The sequence below is a fragment of the Thalassophryne amazonica genome, chromosome 6 (genome assembly GCF_902500255.1).
Source record: "Thalassophryne amazonica chromosome 6, fThaAma1.1, whole genome shotgun sequence".
Lineage (NCBI taxonomy): Eukaryota > Metazoa > Chordata > Actinopteri > Batrachoidiformes > Batrachoididae > Thalassophryne > Thalassophryne amazonica.
This window is the reverse complement of record NC_047108.1, coordinates 101,757,893-101,784,756: the sequence shown is the minus strand read 5'-3', so window position 1 is coordinate 101,784,756 and position 26,864 is coordinate 101,757,893. Positions and strand designations below refer to the sequence as shown.

At 41.4% G+C, this 26,864-nt stretch overlaps 1 protein-coding gene across 2 annotated transcripts in view; it reads left to right on the top strand.

Moving 5' to 3' along the window:
- The first annotated feature begins 7,379 nt into the window (after positions 1-7,379).
- LOC117512769 (IQ motif and SEC7 domain-containing protein 2-like) overlaps positions 7,380-26,864 on the top strand; it is a 143,463-nt gene continuing 123,978 nt past the window's right edge. Inside the window, exon 1 of one of the 2 annotated variants that reach the window (XM_034172984.1) lies at positions 7,380-8,815. In XM_034172984.1, the coding sequence (XP_034028875.1) occupies positions 8,394-8,815 (422 nt within the window). In that variant the 5' untranslated portion in view covers positions 7,380-8,393. The remainder of the gene's footprint in view (positions 8,816-26,864) is intronic. The other variant, XM_034172985.1, reaches the window with a different exon arrangement.

Here is a 26,864-nt window from a genome sequence, read left to right as displayed (position 1 = left end):
TAATTAGTGAAATATTTGATTGTATATTAAGGTGTATCAGGTCTGAACCCGATACACCTTTGCAGCTCTGTCTTGTTGACCAAGTTGAGATGTTAGGAAATGAATTCAAGAAAAAAAAAAAAAAACCCTAAGAAATCACATGTACATAAGTATTTACAGCCTTTGCCATGAAGCTCATAATTGAGCTCGGGCACATCTTGTTTCCACTGATAATTCTTAAGATGTTTCTACAGCTTAACTGGAGTCCACCTGGGGTAAATTCAGTTGATTGGACATGATTTGGAAAGACACACACCTGTCTGCATATAAGGTCCCACAGTTGACCGTGCATGTCAGAGCACAAACCAAGCATGAAGTCAGGAATTGTCTGTAGACCTCAGACAGGATCGTCTTGAGGCACAAATCTGGGGAAGGGTACAGAAACATTTCTGCTGCTTTGAAGGTCCCAATGAGCACAGTGGCCTCCGTGCCAGGCGTCATGTTGGAGGAAACCAGGCACCATCCCTGCAGTGAAGCGTGGTGCAGCATCATGCTGTTTTTTTTTTTTTTTTTTTTTTCAGCGGCAGGAACTGGGAGATTGAGGGCAAGATGAATGCAGCAATGTACAGAGACATCCCGGATGAAAATCTGCTCCAGAGCACACTTGACCTCAGAGTCAGCAGGACAATGACCCTAAGCACACAGTCATTCAGGCAAAACTGCCCAAAGATAGGTGTGCCAAGCTTTTGGCATCATATTCAAGAAGACTTGAGGCTCTAATTGCTGCCAAAGGTACATCGAAGTATTGAGCATAGGGTGTGAATACTTACTACTTGTACATGTGATTTCTTATTTTTTTGTTTTTAATAAATTTGCAAAAACAAAAGAAAAAACCTTTGTCATGTTATCATTATGGGGTGTTGTGAGTAGCATTTTGAAGGTAAAATGCATTTACTCCATTTTGGAATAAGGCTGTAACATAAAATGTGGAAAAAGTGAAGTGCTGTGAATACTTTCCTGATGGACCATATATGTGGCTCTGTAATAAACTGGTGTCCTGTCCAGGGTATGTGTGTGTGTGTATATATATATATATATATATATATATATATATATGTATATATATATATATATGTATATGTGTGTGTGGATCGGGAGGTCTGGCGGCTTTGCTTGAGCTGCTGCCCCCGCGACCCGACTCCGGATAAAGCGTAAGAAAATGGATATATATATATATATATATATATATCAATCAATTTTATTTATATAGCGCCAAATCACAACAAACAGTTGCCCCAAGGCGCTTTATATTGTAAGGCAAAAGCCATACAATAATTACAGAAAAACCCCAACAATTAAAACGACCCCCTATGAGCAAGCACTTGGCGACAGTGGGAAGGAAAAACTCCCTTTTAACAGGAAGAAACCTCCAGCAGAACCAGGCTCAGGGAGGAGCAGTCTTCTATTGTACTGCTCTTTTAAGACAACTGAGCCACAGAAACTCTGCTCTCTCACAAACTGTTTGGCCAAAATTACAGAATGGCTCACTGAGAACAGTCTGCAGTTAAATTCCAATAAGACTGAGACTCTGATTGTAGCACCAGATAGTGCTGTACCTGGAATTAAGCAGCATCTCGGTAGCCTAAGCTGCACGGTCAAAAGCAGCCTGCGTAACCTGGGTGTCATTTTGGATGGAGGGATGTCTCTGGAGCAGCACACAAATTATCTGGTTAAGAACTGTTTTTTCCAAATTCGAACATCTCTAAGCTCCGTAAGATGGTGACTTTAAAGAGCTTGAGATGATTGTTCATGCGTTCGTCTCATCGCGTTTGGATTATTGTAACAGTCTTTTCACCTGTCTGAATAAGAAGGAGTGGCCCGCCTGCAGGTTGTGCAAAATTCTGCGCGCCTGCTTACCCGCAACCCGAGGAGGGACCATATTACTCCTATCCTTAATACTTTGCATTGGTTGCCTGTCTCCTACAGGATTCATTACAGAATCCTGGTATTGACTTTTAGAGCTCTGCATGGACAGGCACCGGAGTACATCAGGGACCTGATCCGGCCTTATGCTTCCTCCAGGAGGCTCAAGTCGTTCAATCAGAACCTGTTGATGGTTCCTCGGACTCGTTTTAAAACTCGCGGGGACAGATCTTTTAAAGCGGTGGCGCCTAGCCTCTGGAATGAGCTTCCCTGTGCCCTTCGTTCTCTGGACGGTATAGATACTTTTAGAAGGCAACTAAAGACGCATTTTTTTAAGTTAGCTTTTTAGCCTAATATTGTATTTTATTGTTTTTATATGTTATTTTAGATTATTTTGTATGCCATGTGCAGCGCTTTGTGCCCCTGGTCTGTGAAAGGCGCTTTATAAATAAAGCTTACTTACTTACTTACTTCTGCTGGGACTGGTTGGGGCTGAGGGGAGACAATCAGGAAAAAGACATGCTGTGGAAGAGAGCAGAGATCAATCACTAATGATTAAAAGCAGAGTGGTGCATACAGAGCAAAAAGAGGTGAATAAAAGAAACACTGGGTGCATCATGGGAACCCCCCAGCAGTCTAAGTCTATAGCAGCATAACTAAGGGATGGTTCAGTGTCACCTGATCCAGCCCTAACTATAAGCTTTAGCAAAAAGGAAAGTTTTTAAGGCCTAATCTTAAAAGTAGAGAGGGTTGTCTGTCTCCCTGATCTGAATTGGGAGCTGGTTCCACAGGAGAGGAGCCTGAAAGCTGAAGGCTCTGCCTCCCATTCTACTCTTACAAACCCTAGGAACTACAAGTAAGCCTGCAGTCTGAGAGCGAAGTGCTCTATTGGGGTGATATGGTACTATGAGGTCCCTAAGATAAGATCAATCAATCAATCAATTTTTTTATATAGCGCCAAATCACAACAAACAGTTGCCCCAAGGCGCTTTATATTGTAAGGCAAGGCCATACAACAATTATGTAAAACCCCAATGGTCAAACGACCCCTGTGAGCAAGCACTTGGCTACAGTGGGAAGGAAAAACTCCCTTTTAACAGGAAGAAACCTCCAGCAGAACCAGGCTCAGGGAGGGGCAGTCTTCTGCTGGGACTGGTTGGGGCTGAGGGAGAGAACCAGGAAAAAGACATGCTGTGGAGGGGAGCAGAGATCGATCACTAATGATTAAATGCAGAGTGGTGCATACAGAGCAAAAGAGAAAGAAACAGTGCATCATGGGAACCCCCCAGCAGTCTGTCCTATAGCAGCATAACTAAGGGATGGTTTCAGGGTCACCTGATCCAGCCCTAACTATAAGCTTTAGCAAAAAGGAAAGTTTTAAGCCTAATCTTAAAAGTAGAGAGGGTGTCTGTCTCCCTGATCTGAATTGGGAGCTGGTTTCCACAGGAGAGGAGCCTGAAAGCTGAAGGCTCTGCCTCCCATTCTACTCTTACAAACCCTAGGAACTACAAAGTAAGCCTGCAGTCTGAGAGCGAAGCGCTCTATTGGGGTGATATGGTTACTACGAGGTCCCTAAGATAAGATGGGACCTGATTATTCAAACCTTATAAGTAAGAAGAAGAATTTTAAATTCTATTCTAGAATTACCAGGAAGCCAATGAAGAGAGGCCAATATGGGTGAGATATGCTCTCTCCTTCTAGTCCCCGTCAGTATTCTAGCTGCAGCATTTTGAATTAACTGAAGGCTTTTTAGGGAACTTTTAGGACAACCTGATAATAATGAATTACAATAGTCCAGCCTAGAGGAAATAAATGCATGAATTAGTTTTTCAGCATCACTCTGAGACAAGACCTTTCTGATTTAGAGATATTGCGTAAATGCAAAAAGCAGTCCTACATATTTGTTTAATATGCGCTTTGAATGACATATCCTGATCAAAAATGACTCCAAGATTTCTCACAGTATTACTAGAGGTCAGGGTAATGCCATCCAGAGTAAGGATCTGGTTAGACACCATGTTTCTAAGATTTGTGGGGCCAAGTACAATAACTTCAGTTTTATCTGAGTTTAAAAGCAGGAAATTAGAGGTCATCCATGTCTTTATGTCTGTAAGACAATCCTGCAGTTTAGCTAATTGGTGTGTGTCCTCTGGCTTCATGGATAGATAAAGCTGGGTATCATCTGCGTAACAATGAAAATTTAAGCAATACCGTCTAATAATACTGCCTAAGGGAAGCATGTATAAAGTGAATAAAACTGGTCCTAGCACAGAACCTTGTGGAACTCCATAATTAACTTTAGTCTGTGAAGAAGATTCCCCATTTACATGAACAAATTGTAATCTATTAGACAAATATGATTCAAACCACCGCAGCGCAGTGCCTTTAATACCTATGGCATGCTCTAATCTCTGTAATAAAATTTTATGGTCAACAGTATCAAAAGCAGCACTGAGGTCTAACAGAACAAGCACAGAGATGAGTCCACTGTCCGAGGCCATAAGAAGATCATTTGTAACCTTCACTAATGCTGTTTCTGTACTATGATGAATTCTAAAACCTGACTGAAACTCTTCAAATAGACCATTCCTCTGCAGATGATCAGTTAGCTGTTTTACAACTAACCTTTCAAGAATTTTTGAGAGAAAAGGAAGGTTGGAGATTGGCCTATAATTAGCTAAGATAGCTGGGTCAAGTGATGGCTTTTAAGTAATGGTTTAATTACTGCCACCTTAAAAGCCTGTGGTACATAGCCAACTAACAAAGATAGATTGATCATATTTAAGATCGAAGCATTAAATAATGGTAGGGCTTCCTTGAGCAGCCTGGTAGGAATGGGGTCTAATAACATGTTGATGGTTTGGATGAAGTAACTAATGAAAATAACTCAGACAGAACAATCGGAGAGAAAGAGTCTAACCAAATACCGGTATCACTGAAAGCAGCCAAAGATAACGATACGTCTTTGGGATGGTTATGAGTAATTTTTCTCTAATAGTTAAAATTTTGTTAGCAAAGAAAGTCATGAAGTCATTACTAGTTAAAGTTAATGGAATACTCAGCTCAATAGAGCTCTGACTCTTTGTCAGCCTGGCTACAGTGCTGAAAAGAAACCTGGGGTTGTTCTTATTTTCTTCAATTAGTGATGAGTAGAAAGATGTCCTAGCTTTACGGAGGGCTTTTTATAGAGCAACAGACTCTTTTTCCAGGCTAAGTGAAGATCTTCTAAATTAGTGAGACGCCATTTCCTCTCCAACTTACGGGTTATCTGCTTTAAGCTACGAGTTTGTGAGTTATACCACGGAGTCAGACACTTCTGATTTAAAGCTCTCTTTTTCAGAGGAGCTACAGCATCCAAAGTTGTCTTCAATGAGGATGTAAAACTATTGACGAGATACTCTATCTCCCTTACAGAGTTTAGGTAGCTACTCTGCACTGTGTTGGTATATGGCATTAGAGAACATAAAGAAGGAATCATATCCTTAAACCTAGTTACAGCGCTTTCTGAAAGACTTCTAGTGTAATGAAACTTATTCCCCACTGCTGGGTAGTCCATCAGAGTAAATGTAAATGTTATTAAGAAATGATCAGACAGAAGGGAGTTTTCAGGGAATACTGTTAAGTCTTCTATTTCCATACCATAAGTCAGAACAAGATCTAAGATATGATTAAAGTGGTGGGTGGACTCATTTACTTTTTGAGCAAAGCCAATAGAGTCTAATAATAGATTAAATGCAGTGTTGAGGCTGTCATTCTCAGCATCTGTGTGGATGTTAAAATCGCCCACTATAATTATCTTATCTGAGCTAAGCACTAAGTCAGATGGGACCTGATTATTCAAAACCTTATAAGTAAGAAGAAGAATTTTAAATTCTATTCTGGAATTAACAGGGAGCCAATGAAGAGAGGCCAATATGGCAATAAGCCTATACACACACACACACACACACACACACACACACACACACACCACACACACACACACACACACACACACACCCACACACACACACACACACACACACACACACCACACACACACACACACACACACACACACACACACACACACAGTGTGCATCTGGAGAGCATTCATCACAATACTCCACTTATTCCACATTTTATGTTACAACCTTATTCCAAAATGGAGAAAATACATTTTTTTTCCTCAAAATTCTACTCACAACACCCCATAATGACAATATGAAAAAGGTTTTTTTTCTAAGTCTTTCGAAATGATGCCACTGTGCTCATTGGGACCTTCAGGATGCACCTGAAATAAATTTTGAGCTTCATGGCAAATGCTAATACTTATGTACACAAGGTTTCCTGGTTTGTTTGTTTGTTTGTTTGTTTTTTGTAATAAATTTTCAAAAATTTCAACAACAAAAAACTTTTTTCACATTGTCATGTCTAGAATTTTGAGGTAAAAAATGAATTTCATCCTTTTTGGAATAAGGCTGTAACATAAAATGTGGAAAAGTGAAGCACTGTGAATACTTTCTGGATGCAGTGCATACATATATATATATATATATATATATAAACAATTATTAATATTAGTAAAATACAAAAGTAATTTGAAACTATATTTGTCCTTTTTGTTTTATTGATAGTGATTTTATTTTTAAAATTTTGCATTACAAACATTCTTTTTATTGTTATTAGTTTAAAAAAATATTGCATTTCAGACAGTTTATTATTGGAAGGAACTGCTGTAAGAAATAAAATTAAAACTAGTGTTTCAAACTTCACAGTTGTTACGGCAGTGAGCTCAGGGTTTGATCTTAATACAACTGATGAAAAGTATTTGAAAGTGAAGTGTTTTAATAGTAGCTGTGTGATAATATTTTGCGTTGCTGTATTATATTTGTTTGTTTTTTTATGTTATAGTCAGCTAAAATACCACATCAAACTAAATATTTTAACAGAAATATTTTGTTGAAAAAAATGTATTTTGTAAAAAAAAAAAAAAAATTACATTTTGCCATTCATATTAGACAAATTTAGTGTCATAAAACATTCAGACACTTTTTAATTGAAATTAGAAAAGGTGCTTTGTTTATAAATAAAACTATAAATAACACTTGCAGTATGTGATTATATAGGCAGAATTTTAGCTATATATTTTATCTTTCATTCTATGTAAATCTGGTGCAATCAACAGATGGTGCACAAGCTTAAATAATTAAGGTATAGTTTATACAATAATCACAACTGTCAGCAAATTAGCGGTGGTATTTGCTTCTTGTACAAAGTGATTTATTTATTCTATTTTTAAACCCTCGCGGAGACATCGTGGTGCTTTTTGCTAACGTTTTATTTTGAAAATCTCTTGCGGAAGATTGTGTAACATTAGTTTTACTTGACGCTGATGCGCTCGGGAGAACAAACCGGCATTTGTTGCAGCTGTGACGCGCAAACGGCGGAACGTCGTTTTGCGTGTGTTTGTGCGCCGCCGCAGAGACGCAGCGTTGCGTGCGTTCACACGCGGATTTACGGACGTCCTCAACACGATTCTGTAGCACGGGAACGGACCAAAACCGCTTCTATCAGACCACCCGGACCCGCGGCGAAAACGATGCCAAAGTAGTCCAGATCCTGCGTAAGATGTTGAGACTTTCCCACAGTCAATAATAGAGTTTTTTTTTTTTAAAGGTGTGAAGTTTTGGTTCCGGAGGATCTTTACGCACGGTGGACTTGGATTTATTGGAAGGAAAAAGACAGAAGCAGACTTTTGGGGTATAGGATGTAGGTCTGCGGGGGATTTTGCATCTGAAGAATGAGTTAGTAAAACAGCCCCGCTTACTTTTTGTGCGCTGAGGACGCATGAGGCCATTGGTTGAAGACACCATGACGGACTGTGGGGACGTTCTACGTGGGAGGGAGCACACTTTTCTTTCTGCGTTATGTAATGACTGACAGTGCCCGAAAATTGGAGGTAGACCGCAACCGACATCGCTCCCCCCGCCGCCCCCTTCTCTCCCCCCCCAACACCCCCACCTTCCCCCCTTTCTATGTCATTGTGTTTAAGTGTGATCCAAAAACTGATACCCTCCAGAAATGTATCAAAGGTCAACGTATTCGTTCCCCACCGAAACAGCTCGATAGAAGATTTGTGAAATCTCAAAGATTCATCACGATGTCTCGAATTGTGACACGTTCAGACAAAATGATGCCCACACCAGCAAATCACACAGTCAGCTGTGTTCTTATTACCTTCTCGGGCTTTAAGTCATTTGTGATCTTCTTGAATGGTTGCTAAGATGCTGAGCAGCTCGTTTTTGCCCTAACATTTGGGGACATGTAGTCGTTCTCTAACTCTAATCTTCTCTATAGCTTTCTGATCATCTGAAGTCCATAGTTAATCTTCAGCAGAGCCTTTGTTAGTCCTATCCTCCCCCCCACTCATCAGGGCTGGTGGGGGGGGTGGATCTTGGCCCCTCGGGGTCATAATCGTGGTGGTCTCTGCTGGTGGCAGGCCTCCCACAATGGAGACCAGCCCAGAAAGCCCAAACCGGGCGGTGGAGTACCTCCTTGAGCTCAACAACATCATCGAAAGTCAGGCCAAGCTCCTGGAGACGCAGCGCCGGCGCATCGAGGAGCTGGAGGGCCAGCTGGATCGGGTGAACCAGGAGAATCAGGACCTGAGGCAGGAACGCAGTCCGCGGACTGCTGGTTCAGACACTCCAGTGCAGAATCACAACCACAGCCACGGCGGCGATGGCAGCGGGAATGGAAGCACCCCGGCGGCTCAGGCGGGAGCCGCTCCAGCTCCAGGGCCCAGCAGGGAGAGGAGGACCCACACCAGGCTGACCCGAGGTCTCTCCTGCGGCTCCTCTACCACCGAGCGAGACCGGCTGGAACGCACCGACAGCACAGACACCAATGCCAGTTCCACCATACGGCGGAAGTAAGTTGTGTAACAGAGGCCTCCTGAGGGGGTCTGACCTTCAGGGGCCACCATGTGTCCATGCAGCTGCTTAAAAAGTGATGCTGGAATTTTTAAACACCTTAAGCCCACAGACAGACAGACAGGCTGTGTTGCCTTGCAGCCTTTCTAGTCGTCAAAGATAGTTCTCCCAGGAGATGGTCTAAGCCAAAGAAGAGATATTTAATGACTGCAGGAGGATTATGGGTAAATCTGCATGTTGGCAAACATTGGTTTTGCTTGTGGAGAGTTTGTGGAATAATTCCATTTTATGTGAAGTGGTTTTGAAATGCAGGCTGGAGACTTCAGGTGTTTTTAGGGCCAATGTGAAGCTTTTAGATGAAAGACGTCAGAGTGAACAATAACACTTTGTCGAAAGTGTTATTGTTCACTCTGAGCTGCAGGCTGCTCGGTCTCAAGGCCGACCTGAAGCCAGTGCTGCGAACGCGGCTTTGGCAGAGAAAGTGCATCTGTCCTTGCTTAATCACACGTGCACACAGGCACATGCACACACACACACACACATGCACACAGAGTTCTGGGAGCATTAAGCCATGTGAGTAGGCAGCAATTTAAGCGAAAAAGCACAGAGTGAACCATCGTGCTGCATTCTGCTCAGTGGGAAGCAGTGTTGCCAGATAGGAAATATGCAACTATCGTACCAAAACCTAAAAATTATCGTATTTTGGGAGAAATTATCGTACACAAACAAAACGCATACAACATAGCTATTTTAGCTCTTTTTTTTTTTTTTTAATTTCCAAAGAATTTTACGTCACATTTTTAAACAGTAATTCACAATATCCCTATAGTAATGAGGAACCTATGGCACAAAAAGAACGCAAATGCACAAGCAAATGCACTACCAGACTAGAAAGATTTTTTTTTTCTGTGAAGGGACACAAACGTGTTAATTACCAGACTAGCTGCTAGGCTCAAAAGTTGTGTGTGTGTGTAGTGATGGTGATGGGGTGGGCTAAGCTACGTATGTGCGCATGTGCAGCCAAAACAGTCTACATTACAGGTCAGTTGTCTCAGGCCCAGGGAGGGAGGTGCAGGGCTCAGAATTGGGAACTCATTACTTTGTATGGAGAGGGGGTGGGCTTTCAAATGACTTTGTTCCAGGCCGGCCAAAGCTAGCAGCAGCCCTGTGTGTGTTGTGGCTTTGATGCCGCCTGAGTGCAACGCCTGCGAAATGATTCTTGGGTGTCAGAGAGAGATGCGTGTTTGGGCAACCAACTGAAATTATCGTACATTTTGGATTTTTTTCCCATTATTGATCGTACATCGTACAGAGGGCAAAACTATCTTACAAATACGATAATTATTGTACATCTGGCAACACTGGTGGACATTTCTCTGCCCTCAACATGATGGTGCTCATTATTGGACACCATCTTCAAACACCCCCACTCTGATTATCAGTTATTGATTCAGTGATGAAACAAACTGCTTTTATTTTGAAAGCACCAAACACTTTGTATTTGGCTGTAACGGATTTTCTTCAAACCATTGCAAAAGTCCTCTGTGTGTAATGTTGATGGAGGTCACCAAATGTTGCACTCAAAACGGCCAAAATGTAAATCTTTGTCAGCTTGACATTTTAACTGCACTCATGACTACATTTTTTCAGTAATCTGATGAAAATTTATCATTTGAGGAGTATAAGATGCTGAAAGTCGGCCGTTGTATCCGTTTTTGTTGTTTTTCGAGGACTTTGTATCCAAAGAGCACTTAGTATTTAAAGTCCTGTTAAATGACAGCATTTTTAATATCGTTAGATGCTGTTTTTTTTTTTTCACTGATTTTAAACCAATTGGAAATTGTCTTAAATTGTCCTTAATTTGTTTTTGGATTATTTCATTGTATGCCAAACAAACAAAAAAAAAGGCTTAAATCTAGTTTACACGGTTTAAATATTTAGACAAAACACAGTAAATAGTTTGATGCTGGAGTTGCGTCAAAAAGGGCATCTGGCATGAACTTGTGCCAAATTCCAATGTGGATCTGACTGTATCCACTGTGGCGACCCCAAACAAAATGGGAGCAGGCGACAGGACAACAACGGTAAATGGTTTGGTTATAGGTCAGTAGGTCCTTAGAAATTGTGATGAGCATTTGTTTAAATGATGCTACAACACTATTAAATAAGTCCTGAATAGATTAATCATAAAACTAATGTTATGCAGTGTACATTCAGTGCATTCAGAGTGCCATCCCCAAACCTGGGTAAATAAAGAGTGAAGAAGCAGGAAGGGTGAGTGCTGTAGATTTTACACTGGGTGTGACATTTGGACAGAGGAAGGAAGACTAGGAGACTTGGTGGTGGAATGAAGATGTTCAGGAAAGTATAAGGAGAACAAGATTGTCAAAAAAGAATTGGGATAGTCTTAAGAGATGATGGAAGCAGACAGGAGTTCATGGAGATCCTGTGTAAGGTGAAAAGAGATGTAGCAAAGGCTAAGGAAAGGACATATAGTGAGTTTTAAATGAAAATAAGGAAGGAAGAAAAGGCCTTGTACTGATTGGGCAGACAGAGAGACTGAGCTAGAAAGGATGTGCAACAGGTTATGGGTGACGAACGATGCAAATGTAAATGTGCTGACAAGCAAGGAGGGTGTATTGTGAAGGTGGAGGGAGTATTTTGAGGAGCTGATGAATGCAGAAAATGAGAGAAGACTGCATAATGCGGAGAGGGTAAATCAGGAAGTGCAAAGGATTAGGAAGGATGTCGTGAGGACAGCTATGAAGAGGATTTAGTGTGGAAAGGCAGTTGGTCTAGATCAGTAGTGCTTAATCTTTTTACAATGAGGACCACCTTAGAAAATATTTGGTTTTCCAAGTACCATCATTACAACCATAATTAAAATAATTCAACTCAATTTGTTTATATAGTCCCATATCACACCATAGTTGCTACAAGGCACTTCACAAGGCTAAGGTCTAACTTTACCCACCCTCTGAGCAAGCACATTGGCAACAGTGGTGAGGAAAAAGTCCCCTGGAAGAATTAAAGTAAATGAAGAAACTTGGCTAGCATAGAGCGATTTGCACAGCTTGACTTGCCAACTGCATTGTGGGATCTTGGTTACAACACTGCAGCTCAAAATAGGTGAAAGCAGTATGGATTACTGTGATTTAGACCAGATTAAAATAAAGTTGACGGTTTCAAGCGTTTTTACATTTGTGACATCCAGGACTGTGTCCGGCAGTCAAGAAGAACTGATGTCTCTCATAAACATCGGTCCAGAATCTGCAGTGTGTTTTTACACAGGAGGAGGGCAGAGAAGTTGTCAAAATGACCGCATGTCTTTTCAAACAAGAGCGTGGATACCCGATCCAGGCATTGCTTCATTTTCTTTACTTAAGGCACCTTGACACTTTTGTTGTGCTAATGTGTCCTGTTTTGTCCTACTTGACGCCACGTTATATAAATTAATCATTTCGTAGCCGATGACGCATTTGCTCTCAGAATTTGGCTGATGAAACCATTCTCTCACCACTCCCAGAATCACAACGAAATTATCTACAGCTGCAGGTTGTCCCGTGTGCATCATGTGGTGGTGAACGCATTTGGAATCTGGTGTCAAAGGTAATTCATAATACCTACATCAGGGGTGGGCAATTTGTTCTAGAAAGGGCCAAGAGGGTGCAGGTTTTCTTTGCAGCCACTGACTTCACCAGTTGATTTCACTGATTAATATCACTTTGAGCAGATGGAATCAGTTAATCAGTGAAATCACCTGGTGGAGTCAGTGGCTGCAAAGAAAACCTGCACCCTCTTGGCCCTTTCTGGAACAAGTTGCCCACCCCTGATCTGCACTGTAATGGATTGGTAAAACCACTGTATTTTTATTCCTTCTTATGAGTTAGATAATGTATCTATAAAGTTATGTTTATTATAGATGTAACATCTCGTCATAATCTCTATTTCAAATTCAGATGCGCTACGCACAATGACACGCAGTGTTTTCAAATAGGTTGCACAATGTTCACAACTAGTTTGCGAAATTGTGTGCCAAAAGCTTTGAACATTTCAAAATTTTCTTTGTGCACTGGCATGCAACCGCACACAGTTTACCACAGCTTTACTCACTGGCACGCCAGATTGTGTGCCAGTTCGGAGATCAAATATGTGCAATTGTCAAGGGGCCTTTAAAGTAGCCAAGTCTGACTCCAATAAAACAATGCTTCATTTCACTTTGCTTATAGAGCCGAACCCAATTCTATTGAAGCATTACTTCATTTTGCTTCGCTTTCAGTAGAGAGCGGTGTCAGATCAGTTTTGTTTAAGCGTTGAATCCTTCATTATGAATAGTCTGCTCTGTTTTGTTGTATTGATTCAATGAAACTTTGTTGAGTTAGCCTTAACCTTATTTGAAATAAAGCAGGTGACTTAATTACACCATAAAAATGAGTTTGTTCGGTTGACTCAGCATATAGGGAGCTTGTGTACCACAGTTTGAGAACTACAGGTATAGATGTCATAACAGAAGAAGCTTGGAAATAATTATGAGAGATGGCAATGGAGTTTTTAACCAGATTGTTTGATTAAAATCTTGATCATGAAGTTATGGGAAAGAGTAGTGGAAGCTAGATTTAGAAAAAAGGTGAAGATCTGGCTGCAGTAATATGGTTTCATGCTGAGAAAGAGCACTGCAGATCCAACGTTTGCATTGAGAGTGCTGATGGAGAAGTATACACTGAAAAAAGAGAATGTTTGAACCAACTTAAAAAAGTGTTACAATTTGAAAAAACCTGAATGAATTAAGTTGTTTTAACTTGGGTTTGTAAGTTAGAGTTGATTTAACTTAAAAACTTAAGTTCAAAAAACTTAATTCATTCAGGTTTTTTACAAATTGTAACACTTTTAAAGTTGGTCCAAACATTCTCTTTTTTCAGTGTAGAGAAGGCCAGAAGGAGTTGCATTGTGTGTTTGTGGATTTAGAGAAAATTCATGACAGGATACCAAAATAATTGTGGTGGTATTGTATGAGGAAGTCTGGAGTGGCAGAGAACTATGTGAGGGTAGTGCAGGGTATGTACAAGGATAGTGTAATAACAGTGAGATGCACAGTCAGCATGACAAATGTTTGGAAGGCAGAGGTGGGATTACATCAAAGATCAAAGCGAGGCTCAGACAAGCGTAGCATATAAAGTGCCACATTTGATAAAGTGACACCCGCACAGCAGAACCATACCGTCCTCGTCTGGCTGTGACTCCGTTTGACCCTGAACTGGCCCATTAGCTCGGGTCAGGCACAGAACCTCTTATCTAATCACGGATCATCTACCAACCCTCATGTCTTCACCATCAGAACCCGTGACGGTCTAAATATGTTTGTGATCAGAGCGAGACAGAAGGAACATGTGAGAGAGGGGAAAGATGTAAAGCGGGAGGAAAGTGAGGGCTCAACCTTAATCAGCGTGCCTCAGTCTGAAAGAGAAAGGGTGGAACACTCACACTGATTTGCCATTTGTTAACAGGGTGTGAGAGAGAGAGAGAGAGAGAGAGAGAGAGAAGCAGTCATGTCTGACCTCTCTGTGCTACCTCCAAATTTTTATTTCAACTCACGTTTAGTCAGGGACACCAGCATGGGTACAGCTACGCGTGAGGGGTGTTGCCACAATGTGGCGGTGCACCTCTTATTACGCCAGAATAGCCCATAGCTACTCATAGGAGGATGGAGGGAAAGCGTTTTTAAGCTCGCTAGTTAGCGGCAATCTTTTGTTGCAACCCTGTGAGCACAAACACCTGCTCATATTTGTTAATTAAATCTGGCTCCACCCCCCTGATGTGTGCCTCTGCTTTTGGACAGCTGGCTGGCGACGCTCCAGCATTTATGGGAGGGGCTAAGCAACAATACATTTACATACAGCTACACGCCCATCGGCAGGAGGTGTTACACTATTGGTCGAGCTCGAAGTGTCTGAGCATGTGAGCAGGTACACTTGTAGTACTGTCAAGGATTTTAGGAGCACATCCAGAAACATCAAATGCATTTGACATGTATCTTATATGTAAAAGGACCAGTGTGTATGTATATATGTATGTATGTGTGTTCGTGAAAAACCTTAACATCGTCACAAGTCCAACAACAGGGGCATTGTAATACAGTGTTTATTTTATTGACTGCAATATGTGGAATACCTTGATTATGTACATTATTTGAGAATAACGTCACAAAAAACACTGAAATCACATACTTTAATAGGTGATGGTTTCTACTTTTGCATGACATGAATATGACACACTAATTCACTAATTCACGTAATTACGACCATTTAGCATTTCAAGGATGAAGATATACATCACTCTACCCGTAGGGTTTTGCTCTGCATGTGGTTGCATAATGTTTTGCAAAATCTTTGTGTATCATTTTTAGGTCTACGCTTCAGTGTCAAGTAGCTCCTTAGGTCATCAGCTACCTGTAGATCATTGAGTCATCTGCTACCTGTAGATCATTGAGTCATCTGCTACCTGTAGATCATTGAGTCATCTGCTACCTGTAGATCCTTAGATCATCTGCTACCTGTAGATCATTGAGTCATCTGCTACCTGTAGATCCTTAGATCATCTGCTACCTGTAGATCATTGAGTCATCTGCTACCTGTAGATCCTTAGATCATCTGCTACCTGTAGATCACTGTGTCATCAGCTACCTGTAGATCCTTAGATCATCTGCTACCTGTAGATCACTGTGTCATCTGCTACCTGTACTTCCTTAGATCATCTGCTACCTGTAGATCACTGTGTCATCTGCTACCTGTACTTCCTTAGATCATCTGCTACCTGTAGATCACTGTGTCATCTGCTACCTGTACTTCCTTAGATCATCTGCTACCTGTAGATCACTGTGTCATCTGCTACCTGGAAGATGTGAATCCTGCACTTAAGCTATATAGATAACATATACATTAACTTAAATTCACCATTTAAAAAATAATTTAGTAATTCAAGCAATCGACACCAGGGGCCTTGTTGTGCAAAAGTAAAGGCCATCATGCATGTAAGTACATCACTAAACAAGTTGGGCACCTTGGGCTGTGCGGTGCATTGTGGGATTGGGTAAAACGTAGTCTACCATGCAGTTAAGATGACTTCAGAAGGTGGAAAATTGATGTATTTAAACTTTTTGGTGAGAACCAATTTCTCCGTGTTCATCGGAAATACAAAGACAACTTATTGCATTATTGCATTAGGGGAGGTGATGGTCTAGTGGTTAAGGTGTTGGGCCTGAGTCCAGAAGATCATGGGTTCAAATCCCCGCCTGACTGGAAAATCACTAAGGGCCCTTGGGCAAGGCCTTTAATCCCCTATTGCTCCCGGTGTGTAGTATGGCAGCACCCTGACATCGGGGTGAATGTGAGGCATAATTGTAAAGCGCTTTGAGCATCTGATGCAGATGGAAAAATGCAGTCCATTTACTATTTACCATTAGCATACAGTGCGGATTTGATGGAATTGTTACAGCTGACACATTGAAACTGACGGATGGATGGACTGGAAAAAAATACCAGTGTAGAAATTTGCATGTATGCCGATGTCGCTGAATATTTGATGGAAATGACGAGAGAGCACTCTTAATGTGACTCCACAAGGACTACAAGGAAGGTACAGTTGCACTCAAAAGTTTACATACCCTGGCAGATTTTTTTTTTTTTTGGCCATTTTTCAGAGAATATGAATGATAAGCCATTTATTGTCACACAGCTGTGTTTACTCTTTTTAATTCATAATGACATCAGAAATGACCTAAATCACCCTGATCAAAAGTTTACATACCCCTGTTCTTAATATCGTGTGCTGCCCCCTTTAACATCAGTGACAGCTTGGAGTCTTTTGTGGTCGTTGAGGACGAGGCTCTCTGATGGTGAAGCTGCCAATGAATATGTCTTGGACTTTATTTACATCAATTACGAAGAATCATAAACAGTATGACACTTTATGGTAAATCTGCATGGAGTTGACAGTTTTCAAAAACTGAGTGACTGTGCAAGAAGGAGAAGAGTGAGGAAAGCCACCAAGACACCCAGAGAACTCAGAAGAAATGATAGGCTTATGTGGCTGTGATTGGAGAAATTATGCACAGTGCAAGCTTTGTATTTTATATCACGTTATACAGCTTCATGATGAAGTGGTATAGAAGAGGATTTTCTTAAAAAGAGGACCTGAAAGTTTAGCTACAAATGTCCAGAAAGTACATCTGAGGTACCAGCCTAGATTTGATGTGTTTTGGTGAACGAATATCCTTCTCTGTTCTACTTCACGATGAAGCTAAGAGTGGTGGTGCAAAATGCAAAATTTGCACTGTGCACAATTTCTCCACCACCATCTTTGTTTGTGGGTGTGTAAAAATATAAGCACCTGCTTGTGGACAAACGCAGAAAAGACAAAAAGCTCTACGTGCGTGTGTATAACTTCGATCACGGACAAAGTGGAGAGAGCTGACATTTGCTGTTTGGTATGTTTATGTACACTCAACAAAAATATAAACGCAACACTTTTGGTTTTGCTCCCATTTTGTATGAGATGAACTCAAAGATCTAAAACTTTTTCCACATACACAATATCACCATTTCCCTCAAATATTGTTCACAAACCAGTCTAAATCTGTGATAGTGAGCACTTCTCCTTTGCTGAGATAATCCATCCCACCTCACAGGTGTGCCATACCAAGATGCTGATTAAACACCATGATTAGTGCACAGGTGTGCCTTAGACTGCCCACAATAAAAGGCCACTCTGAAAGGTGCAGTTTTATCACACAGCACAATGCCACAGATGTCGCAAGATTTGAGGGAGCGTGCAATTGGCATGCTGACAGCAGGAATGTCAACCAGAGCTGTTGCTCGTGTATTGAATGTTCATTTCTCTACCATAAGCCGTCTCCAAAGGCGTTTCAGAGAATTTGGCAGTACATCCAACCAGCCTCACAACCGTAGACCACGTGTAACCACACCAGCCCAGGACCTCCACATCCAGCATGTTCACCTCCAAGATCGTCTGAGACCAGCCAGTCGGACAGCTGCTGAAACAATCAGTTTGCATAACCAAAGAATTTCTGCACAAACTGTCAGAAACTGTCTCAGGGAAGCTCATCTGCATGCTCGTCGTCCTCATCGGGGTCTCGACCTGACTCCAGTTCGTCGTCGTAACCGAATTGAGTGCGCAAATGCTCACATTCGCTGGTGTTCTCTTCATGGATCAATCAATCAATCAATTTTTTTATATAGCGCCAAATCACAACAAACAGTTGCCCCAAGGCGCTTTATATTGTAAGGCAAGGCCATACAATAATTATGTAAAACCCCAACGGTCAAAACGACCCCCTGTGAGCAAGCACTTGGCTACAGTGGGAAGGAAAAACTCCCTTTTAACAGGAAGAAACCTCCAGCAGAACCAGGCTCAGGGAGGGGCAGTCTTCTGCTGGGACTGGTTTGGGCTGAGGGAGAGAACCAGGAAAAAGACATGCTGTGGAGGGGAGCAGAGATCGATCACTAATGATTAAATGCAGAGTGGTGCATACAGAGCAAAAAGAGAAAGAAACAGTGCATCATGGGAACCCCCCAGCAGTCTACGTCTATAGCAGCATAACTAAGGGATGGTTCAGGGTCACCTGATCCAGCCGTAACTATAAGCTTTAGCAAAAAGGAAAGTTTTAAGCCTAATCTTAAAAGTAGAGAGGGTGTCTGTCTCCCTGATCTGAATTGGGAGCTGGTTCCACAGGAGAGGAGCCTGAAAGCTGAAGGCTCTGCCTCCCATTCTACTCTTACAAACCCTAGGAACTACAAGTAAGCCTGCAGTCTGAGAGCGAAGCGCTCTATTGGGGTGATATGGTACTACGAGGTCCCTAAGATAAGATGGGACCTGATTATTCAAAACCTTATAAGTAAGAAGAAGAATTTTAAATTCTATTCTAGAATTAACAGGAAGCCAATGAAGAGAGGCCAATATGGGTGAGATATGCTCTCTCCTTCTAGTCCCCGTCAGTACTCTAGCTGCAGCATTTTGAATTAACTGAAGGCTTTTTAGGGAACTTTTAGGACAACCTGATAATAATGAATTACAATAGTCCAGCCTAGAGGAAATAAATGCATGAATTAGTTTTTCAGCATCACTCTGAGACAAGACCTTTCTGATTTTAGAGATATTGTGTAAATGCAAAAAAGCAGTCCTACATATTTGTTTAATATGCGCTTTGAATGACATATCCTGATCAAAAATGACTCCAAGATTTCTCTGCCATCCAGAGTAAGGATCTGGTTAGACACCATGTTTCTAAGATTTGTGGGGCCAAGTACAATAACTTCAGTTTTATCTGAGTTTAAAAGCAGGAAATTAGAGGTAATCCATGTCTTTATGTCTGTAAGACAATCCTGCAGTTTAGCTAATTGGTGTGTGTCCTCTGGCTTCATGGATAGATAAAGCTAGGTATCATCTGCGTAACAATGAAAATTTAAGCAATACCGTCTAATAATACTACCATGTATAAAGTGAATAAAATTGGTCCTAGCCACAGAACCTTGTGGAACTCCATAATTAACTTTAGTCTGTGAAGAAGATTCCCCATTTACATGAACAAATTGTAATTTATTAGACAAATATGATTCAAACCACCGCAGCGCAGTGCCTTTAATACCTATGGCATGCTCTAATCTCTGTAATAAAATTTTATGGTCAACAGTATCAAAAGCAGCACTGAGGTCTAACAGAACAAGCACAGAGATGAGTCCACTGTTCGAGGCCATAAGAAGATCATTTGTAACCTTCACTAATGCTGTTTCTGTACTATGATGAATTCTAAACCCTGACTGAAACTCTTCAAATAGACCATTCCTCTGCAGATGATCAGTTAGCTGTCAGTGAGCCCGCAGACTCAGTAAGCGAATCAGAGGCAGTGAGAGCAATTGCCCGCCTGATAAGGATGCAGAACACAATGTGCTGTTAAAAAAAAAAGAAGCAGCAGCTTGCAAAATTGCACTAAAAAAAATCTGCAAAACTGCGAGGCCGTGAAAGGGAGTTATGTTCTAAAAATAACCCGCAATAGGCGAAATCCGCGAAGTAGTCAGCGTTATGTTCTAAAAATAACCCGCAATAGGCGAAATCCGCGAAGTAGTCAGCGTTATTTTTTACAATTATTATAGATGTTTTAAGGCTGTAAAACCCCTCACTACACAGTTTATACAGTTTTATAAAACAGGCATTAACATTTTCTCACTTTTCTCTCCTGTGCAAACACTCAAATTTCAAACCTTAGTAGAAAAAAAAAACATTTTCCTATAAATAATTATGATGGCTTTTAGAACTAACAAATTTAATTTTAACATTCAACCTATGAGGTTGGACACATAAGAAATTATTAATAGTGACTCACCAGTATTTTACAGTTCCTCTGACCGCGCCTCTTCGTCATGGCGCCACTCCGCTGTCCGGATTGGCTGATTACTCGGGTGGTATGAAAAATATTACCCGTCCACGAAAAGGGTGTATTGCTATTTATTCTTTAGTGTTTTATCCAATCATATTGGCATATCATTTATAGGTATATGATAATGATCGATATGAGCTTTTGACCAAAATCCCAGTATCAGAGCTATTTTTACTGATATGAAAACTTTTATTTTGCAAAATAATCAATGCAAAAAACTGCTGGAAATAGTGTCATTAATAGTTTGTCCACCAGACCAACATTGTTTACAGTGTTGTCATGTATGGCTAGGACCCCATCACCCCTTGGTCCCATTAGTTACAAGAGAAGTGACCAGCTGCCATTCATTTTCAGAATTTGTGTTTACACAGATGAGAAACAAGTGGTTGCTATGTCACCAGTTAGGTGGATCTAAAACGGATTAGAAGTCTTATACTGAGCGATGCAACAGGGTGACTGTCAGTCCGAATGAAGGCATAATAATGACAGCATGACATACTTTGGTTGGTTATAGTTATTTGTAATAAGATGTATGTATAAATGGTAAAACATCAAACCTCAATTCAGTTTCTTTCTCACAAGGATTTTATAAGGAAATGTTAGGAATCATTGACATTTTTTATGTGTATATCGGCAGATATACAGTGAGGAAAATAAGTATTTGAACACCATGCGATTTTGCAAGTTCTCCCATCATGGAGGGGTCTGAAATTTTCATCTTAGGTGCATGTCCACTGTGAGAGACATAATCTAAAAAAAAAAAAAAATCTGGAAATCACAATGTATGATTTTTTTTAAAAATAATTTATTTGTATGTTACTGCTGCAAATAAGTATTTGAACACCTGTGAAAATCAGTGTTAATATTTGGTACAGTGTAGCCTTTGTCAATTACAGAGGTAAAACGTTTCCTGTAGTTTTTCACCAGGTTTGCACACACTGCAGCAGGGATTTTGGTCCACTTCTCCATACAGATCTTCTCCAAATCTTTCAGGTTTGGAGTTTCAGCTCCCTCCAAAGATTTTCCATTGAGTTCAGGTCTGGAGACTGGCCAGGCCACTCCAGGACTTTGAAATGCTTCTTACGGAGCCCCTCCTTAGTTGCCCTGGCTGTGTTTGGGGTATTGTCATGCTGGAAGACCCAGCCATGACCCATCTTAAATGCTCTTACTGAGGGAAGGAGGTTGTTTTCCAAAATCTCACAATACCTGACCCCATCCATCCTCCCTTCAATACGGTGCAGTCGTCCTGTCCCCTTTGCAGAAGAGCACCCCCGGAGTATGATGTTTCCACCCCCATGCTTCACGGTTGGGATGGTTTTCTTGGGGTTGTTCTCATCCTCTAAACATGATAAGTGGAGTTGATTCCAAAAAGCTCTATTCTGGTCACATCTGACCACATGACCTTCTCCCATGCCTCCTCTGGATCATCCAGATGGTCACTGATGAACTTCAAACGGGCCTGGACATGTGCTGGCTTGAGCAGGGGGACCTTGCTGCCCTGCAGGATTTTAAACCATGACAGCATCATGTGTTACTAATGTAATCTTTGTGACTGTGGTCCCAGCTCTCTTCAGGTCATTGACCAGGTCCTCCTGTGTAGTTCTGAGCTTTCTCAGAATCATCCTTACCCCACAAAGTGAGATCTTGCATAGAATCCCAGACCGAGGGAGATTGACAGTCATCTTGTGTTTCTTCCACTTTCTAATAAATAATCATAACAGTTGTTGTCTTCTACCAAGCTGCTTGCCTGTAGTCCATCCCAGCCTTGTGCAGGTCTACAGTTTTGTCCCTGGTGTCCTTAGACAGCTCTTTGGTCTTGGCTGTGATGGACAGGTTGGAGTGTGATTGACTGAGTGTGTGAACAGGTGTCTTTTATACAGGTAACAAGTTCAAACAGGTGCAATAAGAGGGCTTCTTAAAGAAAATTAACAGGTCTGTGTGAGCCAGAATTCTTGCTGGTTGGTTGGTGTTCAAATACTTTTTTGCAGCAGTAACATACAAATAAATTATTAAAAAATCATACATTGTGATTTCCGGATTTTTTTTTTTTTTTAGATTATGTCTCTCACAGTGGACATGCACCTAAGATGAAAATTTCAGACCCCTCCATGATTTCTAAGTGGGAGAACTTGTAAAATCGCAGGGCGTTCCAATACTTATTTTCCTCACCGCAATATTGTAATTGCATCTGCCCCCAAAAATCCATTATGTAATCTCTAAATGTTTATATAATTTTGTATATGTATGTCGGTCAGTTTTTTTTTTTTTTTTAGTGAGTGAGAAGACGAGATAGATGATGCTCCTGGTAACTCAAATCCCAAGAGTTTATATTTGTCGTCATTAGTGGCATCATGATCTGAGAATGATAATCCACACCAGGTTGTTTAGGTGAGGATTTCATAAATACATGTTGACATCACAGCAGATGCTTTTTTTTTTATTTAAAATTTCCAAAGTGTGCAAAAGTGTAACTTTGGCAAATTCATGCTAATATGTGAAACAAGTAGAGAGACACAAATGAGCTTCATGAGACATTAATTAGTGTGACCAGAGTATAATTACTACTGGCCCAGGGGTGATCATTACTGCTGTGCATGTTTGGTGTCGTCTTCTTCTTCTTATTCTTCTTCTTCTTCTTTTTAAGGTTGTGTAGCCTTGTAGGCCATCTCCCGGGACGTCCATGATTAGACGTCTAATGTGACCCTGCCGTCTGTCACGTTTGGATGATGTGGCGGTTTGTCGCTGCAAGTGAGAGATGGCACCCTCCGTTGTGTGACACATGCAGACGGTGCAGCTGTGCTCACTGGATGCGAAAACGGGGGCAGCAGGAGGTCTCAGTGATGCACTAAGCAGAATTATATAATGTCAGAAAAACCCGGACCTGAGCTGTATTTCTCTGCCGCCGACCGTGTGAGCGTTCAGGAGCTCTAAAGAGCCCGCTGAAGCGGCTTTCATTCCCTTTTTCCTGCTCTTATCTCACACTATATGCCATCCACTCATCCATCTCCCTCTCCATGCAGGGCATTATGGGTATGTGCACGATACTCGTCAAATTGACATGAATTCAGTTTGGGAAATATGGAGAGCGTTAATGAGCTTTTGTTTCACATGAAGCTTAATTTGCTAATTTTGTGCAGCTTGACTAAATGACCCCCCCTCTAACCCCCTCTCTCTGTCTCTCTCTCTCACATACCCACGTTCTCTCCCCCTCACAGCTTCTGTTTCCCACTGCTGCAGATATGACTCAGACAAGCTGCAGAAATTACTTTTGTGCCATTCTCTTTTCCTTCCCCTATCAGTTTCTCCTTTCGCTGTCACCAATTGGCTCCACTGATGTTTCGTTCTTTGCACCAACACCGAGATGATCACGTGGCCGTTGTGACTTGTGTTGCTGAGCCTGACCAGCTCTAAACACACTTTGTGGATGAAACTCTGCAAAGCTGCAGCGGCTGCTTTCGGAACACTGCAGCTTTTTCTTCTTTCTGTTTCAGTACATCTCCTTCAATGCAGCGTTTTCTGCGCTGCTAATGATTTCTGATGATGCAGCCTTGCTTGACGCACGTTTTAAATGATGGATGTGTGTAGGAGGTAACTACGTGGGTGGTGTTTCTACCTCCCACTCTCTGTTACTGTGGCTTGGTACTGTATCTGCACGTACTGTATCATCTCGCTCTCTTTTTTTTGGTATCAGCCACGGCTTGAGCTCGGACACTTGTTACTCAGAATTTGTGAGGTCATACGCTCTCACATATAAAAAGAAAAGCGCTCAAATCCTCCATGGGACGCTACTCAGTGAGCTCGGCTTTCTCTGTAGTCATATTTATTGCAAACACCCAGAATTCCCAACGTTGTGTACAAACTCCACAAATGATCAATTTAAATGATAACACATTTAATCAGCTGAAGGATAAAGGCACCTTTTTTGACAGCCTCACTAATATTAAAGTATTGTTAGCAGTCAAGACCCTGAGTGCTTTATTCATCATTTACAATTGGTATCTATGAAAGAATGTGGAAAAAAAAATCTGTGGTGCCAGAAGTAGACCTCAAAATGAACTCGAGGAGTTTTTCCAAACCTGAAAATTGTATGGTGTTGTTATTAATGTGTTCTTGTATTTTATGATTACCTACAACGTACCTTTTGGCAGGGGTGCCGCCAGGGATTTTGGGCCCCATGAAGAGAAATCTTACTGGGCCACTACCCCCATATTATTTTGTCAGTATTATAATTGTGTTAGGGGCCTCTCTGGGCCCCTTTCAAGCAAGAGCCCCTAGAATCCTTCTTCTTATTCTCCCTTTTTGGCACCCCTGCCTTTCGGTGCTGCATCTGAAGTCCTGTGGACTCTGTACCGGACCCCTGTGGTGAAGAAAGAGCTGAGGCAGAAGGTGAGGCTCTCGAGTTACCAGCCCATTTACACTCCTATCCTCACCTGTGTGATATTTGAGTAGTGACTGAAAAGAATAAGATTTTAGATACAAGAGGTGGAAGTGAGGTTCCTTTATTGGGTGTCTGAGCTTAGCCTCAAGGAAAGTGTGAGAAGTTATAATATCCAAAGCCACTGAGGTGGGTCAGGCATCTGATGAGACCCCCTGGTCATGTCCATCTGGAGGTCTTCCAGGCTCATCCAAGGACAAACTGGAGGGATTATAATTCACAGATGGCCTGGTAACACCTTAGGATCCCCCAGGAAGTGTTTGAGGGCTAGGCAGGCATAGGAAAGTGTGGGAATGGCTGCTTAGTTTGAGGCCATCATGACCTGGACCCAGATAAGCGGCAGAAAATAAATAAATGAATGAATATCTTTCTGGTGATATTAAAATAGGAACTCTTTCCTGTGCCCTACATATGTGCTAAACAAAATGACAGGAGCTGACTTCCAAGATTGGTGCAAGGTTGATATAAACCAGTATATTGAAAAAACAAGTAAGTTTTGTATCGCTAACATAGACTAGGTCTGTGAGCATGCACTGGTGTTGTGCATTGCCGCATTCATTACACCATGTAACCACCCTCTAGGTCCTGGATAGCACCCACCCAGTACATCCCTACGTCTAGAATGTAAGCATCTATCTACTGCAGCCAGGTGAAACATGGGCATCTCCTTGACCTTATCCATCCACTGGCGTTTTCAACTCTGAGGCACTATACGTGCTGGATAGAAACCCATCACTTGGTCAAAATGCCATAGCTGATGTTCCCTCACAAAGAAAATGATGGTCCTCATCTCAGTCTCCCAAAGTATCTGTTTGTTTGACACAATGTCACTCCAGTGGTACCCAAGGATCTTCTGAAGAGACCTAACATTCCACTGGCACACCAGTGATTACTGGTACTGATGCTATATACACCACAGAAACGCCTTTGGTCCTGAATGGCCCCCGCCCAGGCAGACAACACATTCAGATCATAGATTGTTGGCATTATTTTGTTATTGTGAGCCTACAGTCAATGCAACTCCTGCTTGCAAAAATTGACCCAGAATGCAGTTCTTCATCAACATCCCATTTTTTTTCTCTGTCCCATTATTTACAATGTTTGATGTCACTGTTTCATTTTTACATGTCTGGGAGCAAGTTTATCTGATTTTGAGTGTGTGTCCATGAAGGCTTGGAGAAGAAGCTGTATTGGGTTAGTGAGCCAGCTGTGGTATGGACATGGGACTTTGAAACAGTTAGCACTGCTTACTATCTGACTGTGGCTGGACAAATGAAGGAATCAAAAGACACAAAGGTGATGATGGTAATCGGAGGTTTCATGGTTTCATGACCGTGATGTGGAATTTTGAAATATCGAAGCATATGTAGCCCTGTGAAGTCAGAGTTTCAAAGCTACAACCATATCCCGCTAATTTTACACCTCCTGAAATGGCACACAGCCGCCACGTAGAATGTTGTCCTGCTGTCCGACACCAGTCTGGCTTCATACGGCTTTGTATGTTTCAATGAACTTGCACGACTTTCTTTTAGGCACATGTAAAAATAAAACATAATTCCCAGGTGTTGCAAAAGAAAACTATCCACTGTGCAAGAGTGACTAGAAGGTCAGCTGTCTGACAAACTACACTGAATGTTGTGGCACAATGCATTCTGGGTCAATTTTGCCAATAGGGAGACTTTTATACCTTTTTGACCAATAAGTGAAGTCGCTATCTCAGCATGCACAATGAATCATGGGTACTCCCAAAGGTCATTCGTGATAAATTTGACCCGGAAGTGATAAGTCACCAATGTTTGATGGTAACGTAGAAAAGGTCAATGCAAAAAGCAGTGAAAAAGTTGATTTAGGACACGATTTTGGACAGGACAGATGAAATTCAGGGAAATGGATGGTACAGGGATGAGTTTGGAGGATTTTCAAAGATAGGGAGTGGGGAATTTAAAAGCATTTTTGAAAAAATGAGGATAAGAAAAAAGGAATTGGTGGCACAAGCGTTCATGAAATGAACATGGCAATCTGGATTCGGAACAAGTCGTCCATCAAAACGAGGCAGATTATGAATCACTACTTAGGACTAATGAAGGGGAAATGATACCAGACCCCATGAAGAATAACATCAAAAAGTAGACGGAGAAGGACGAGTGTGCCAATAAATGTTAGC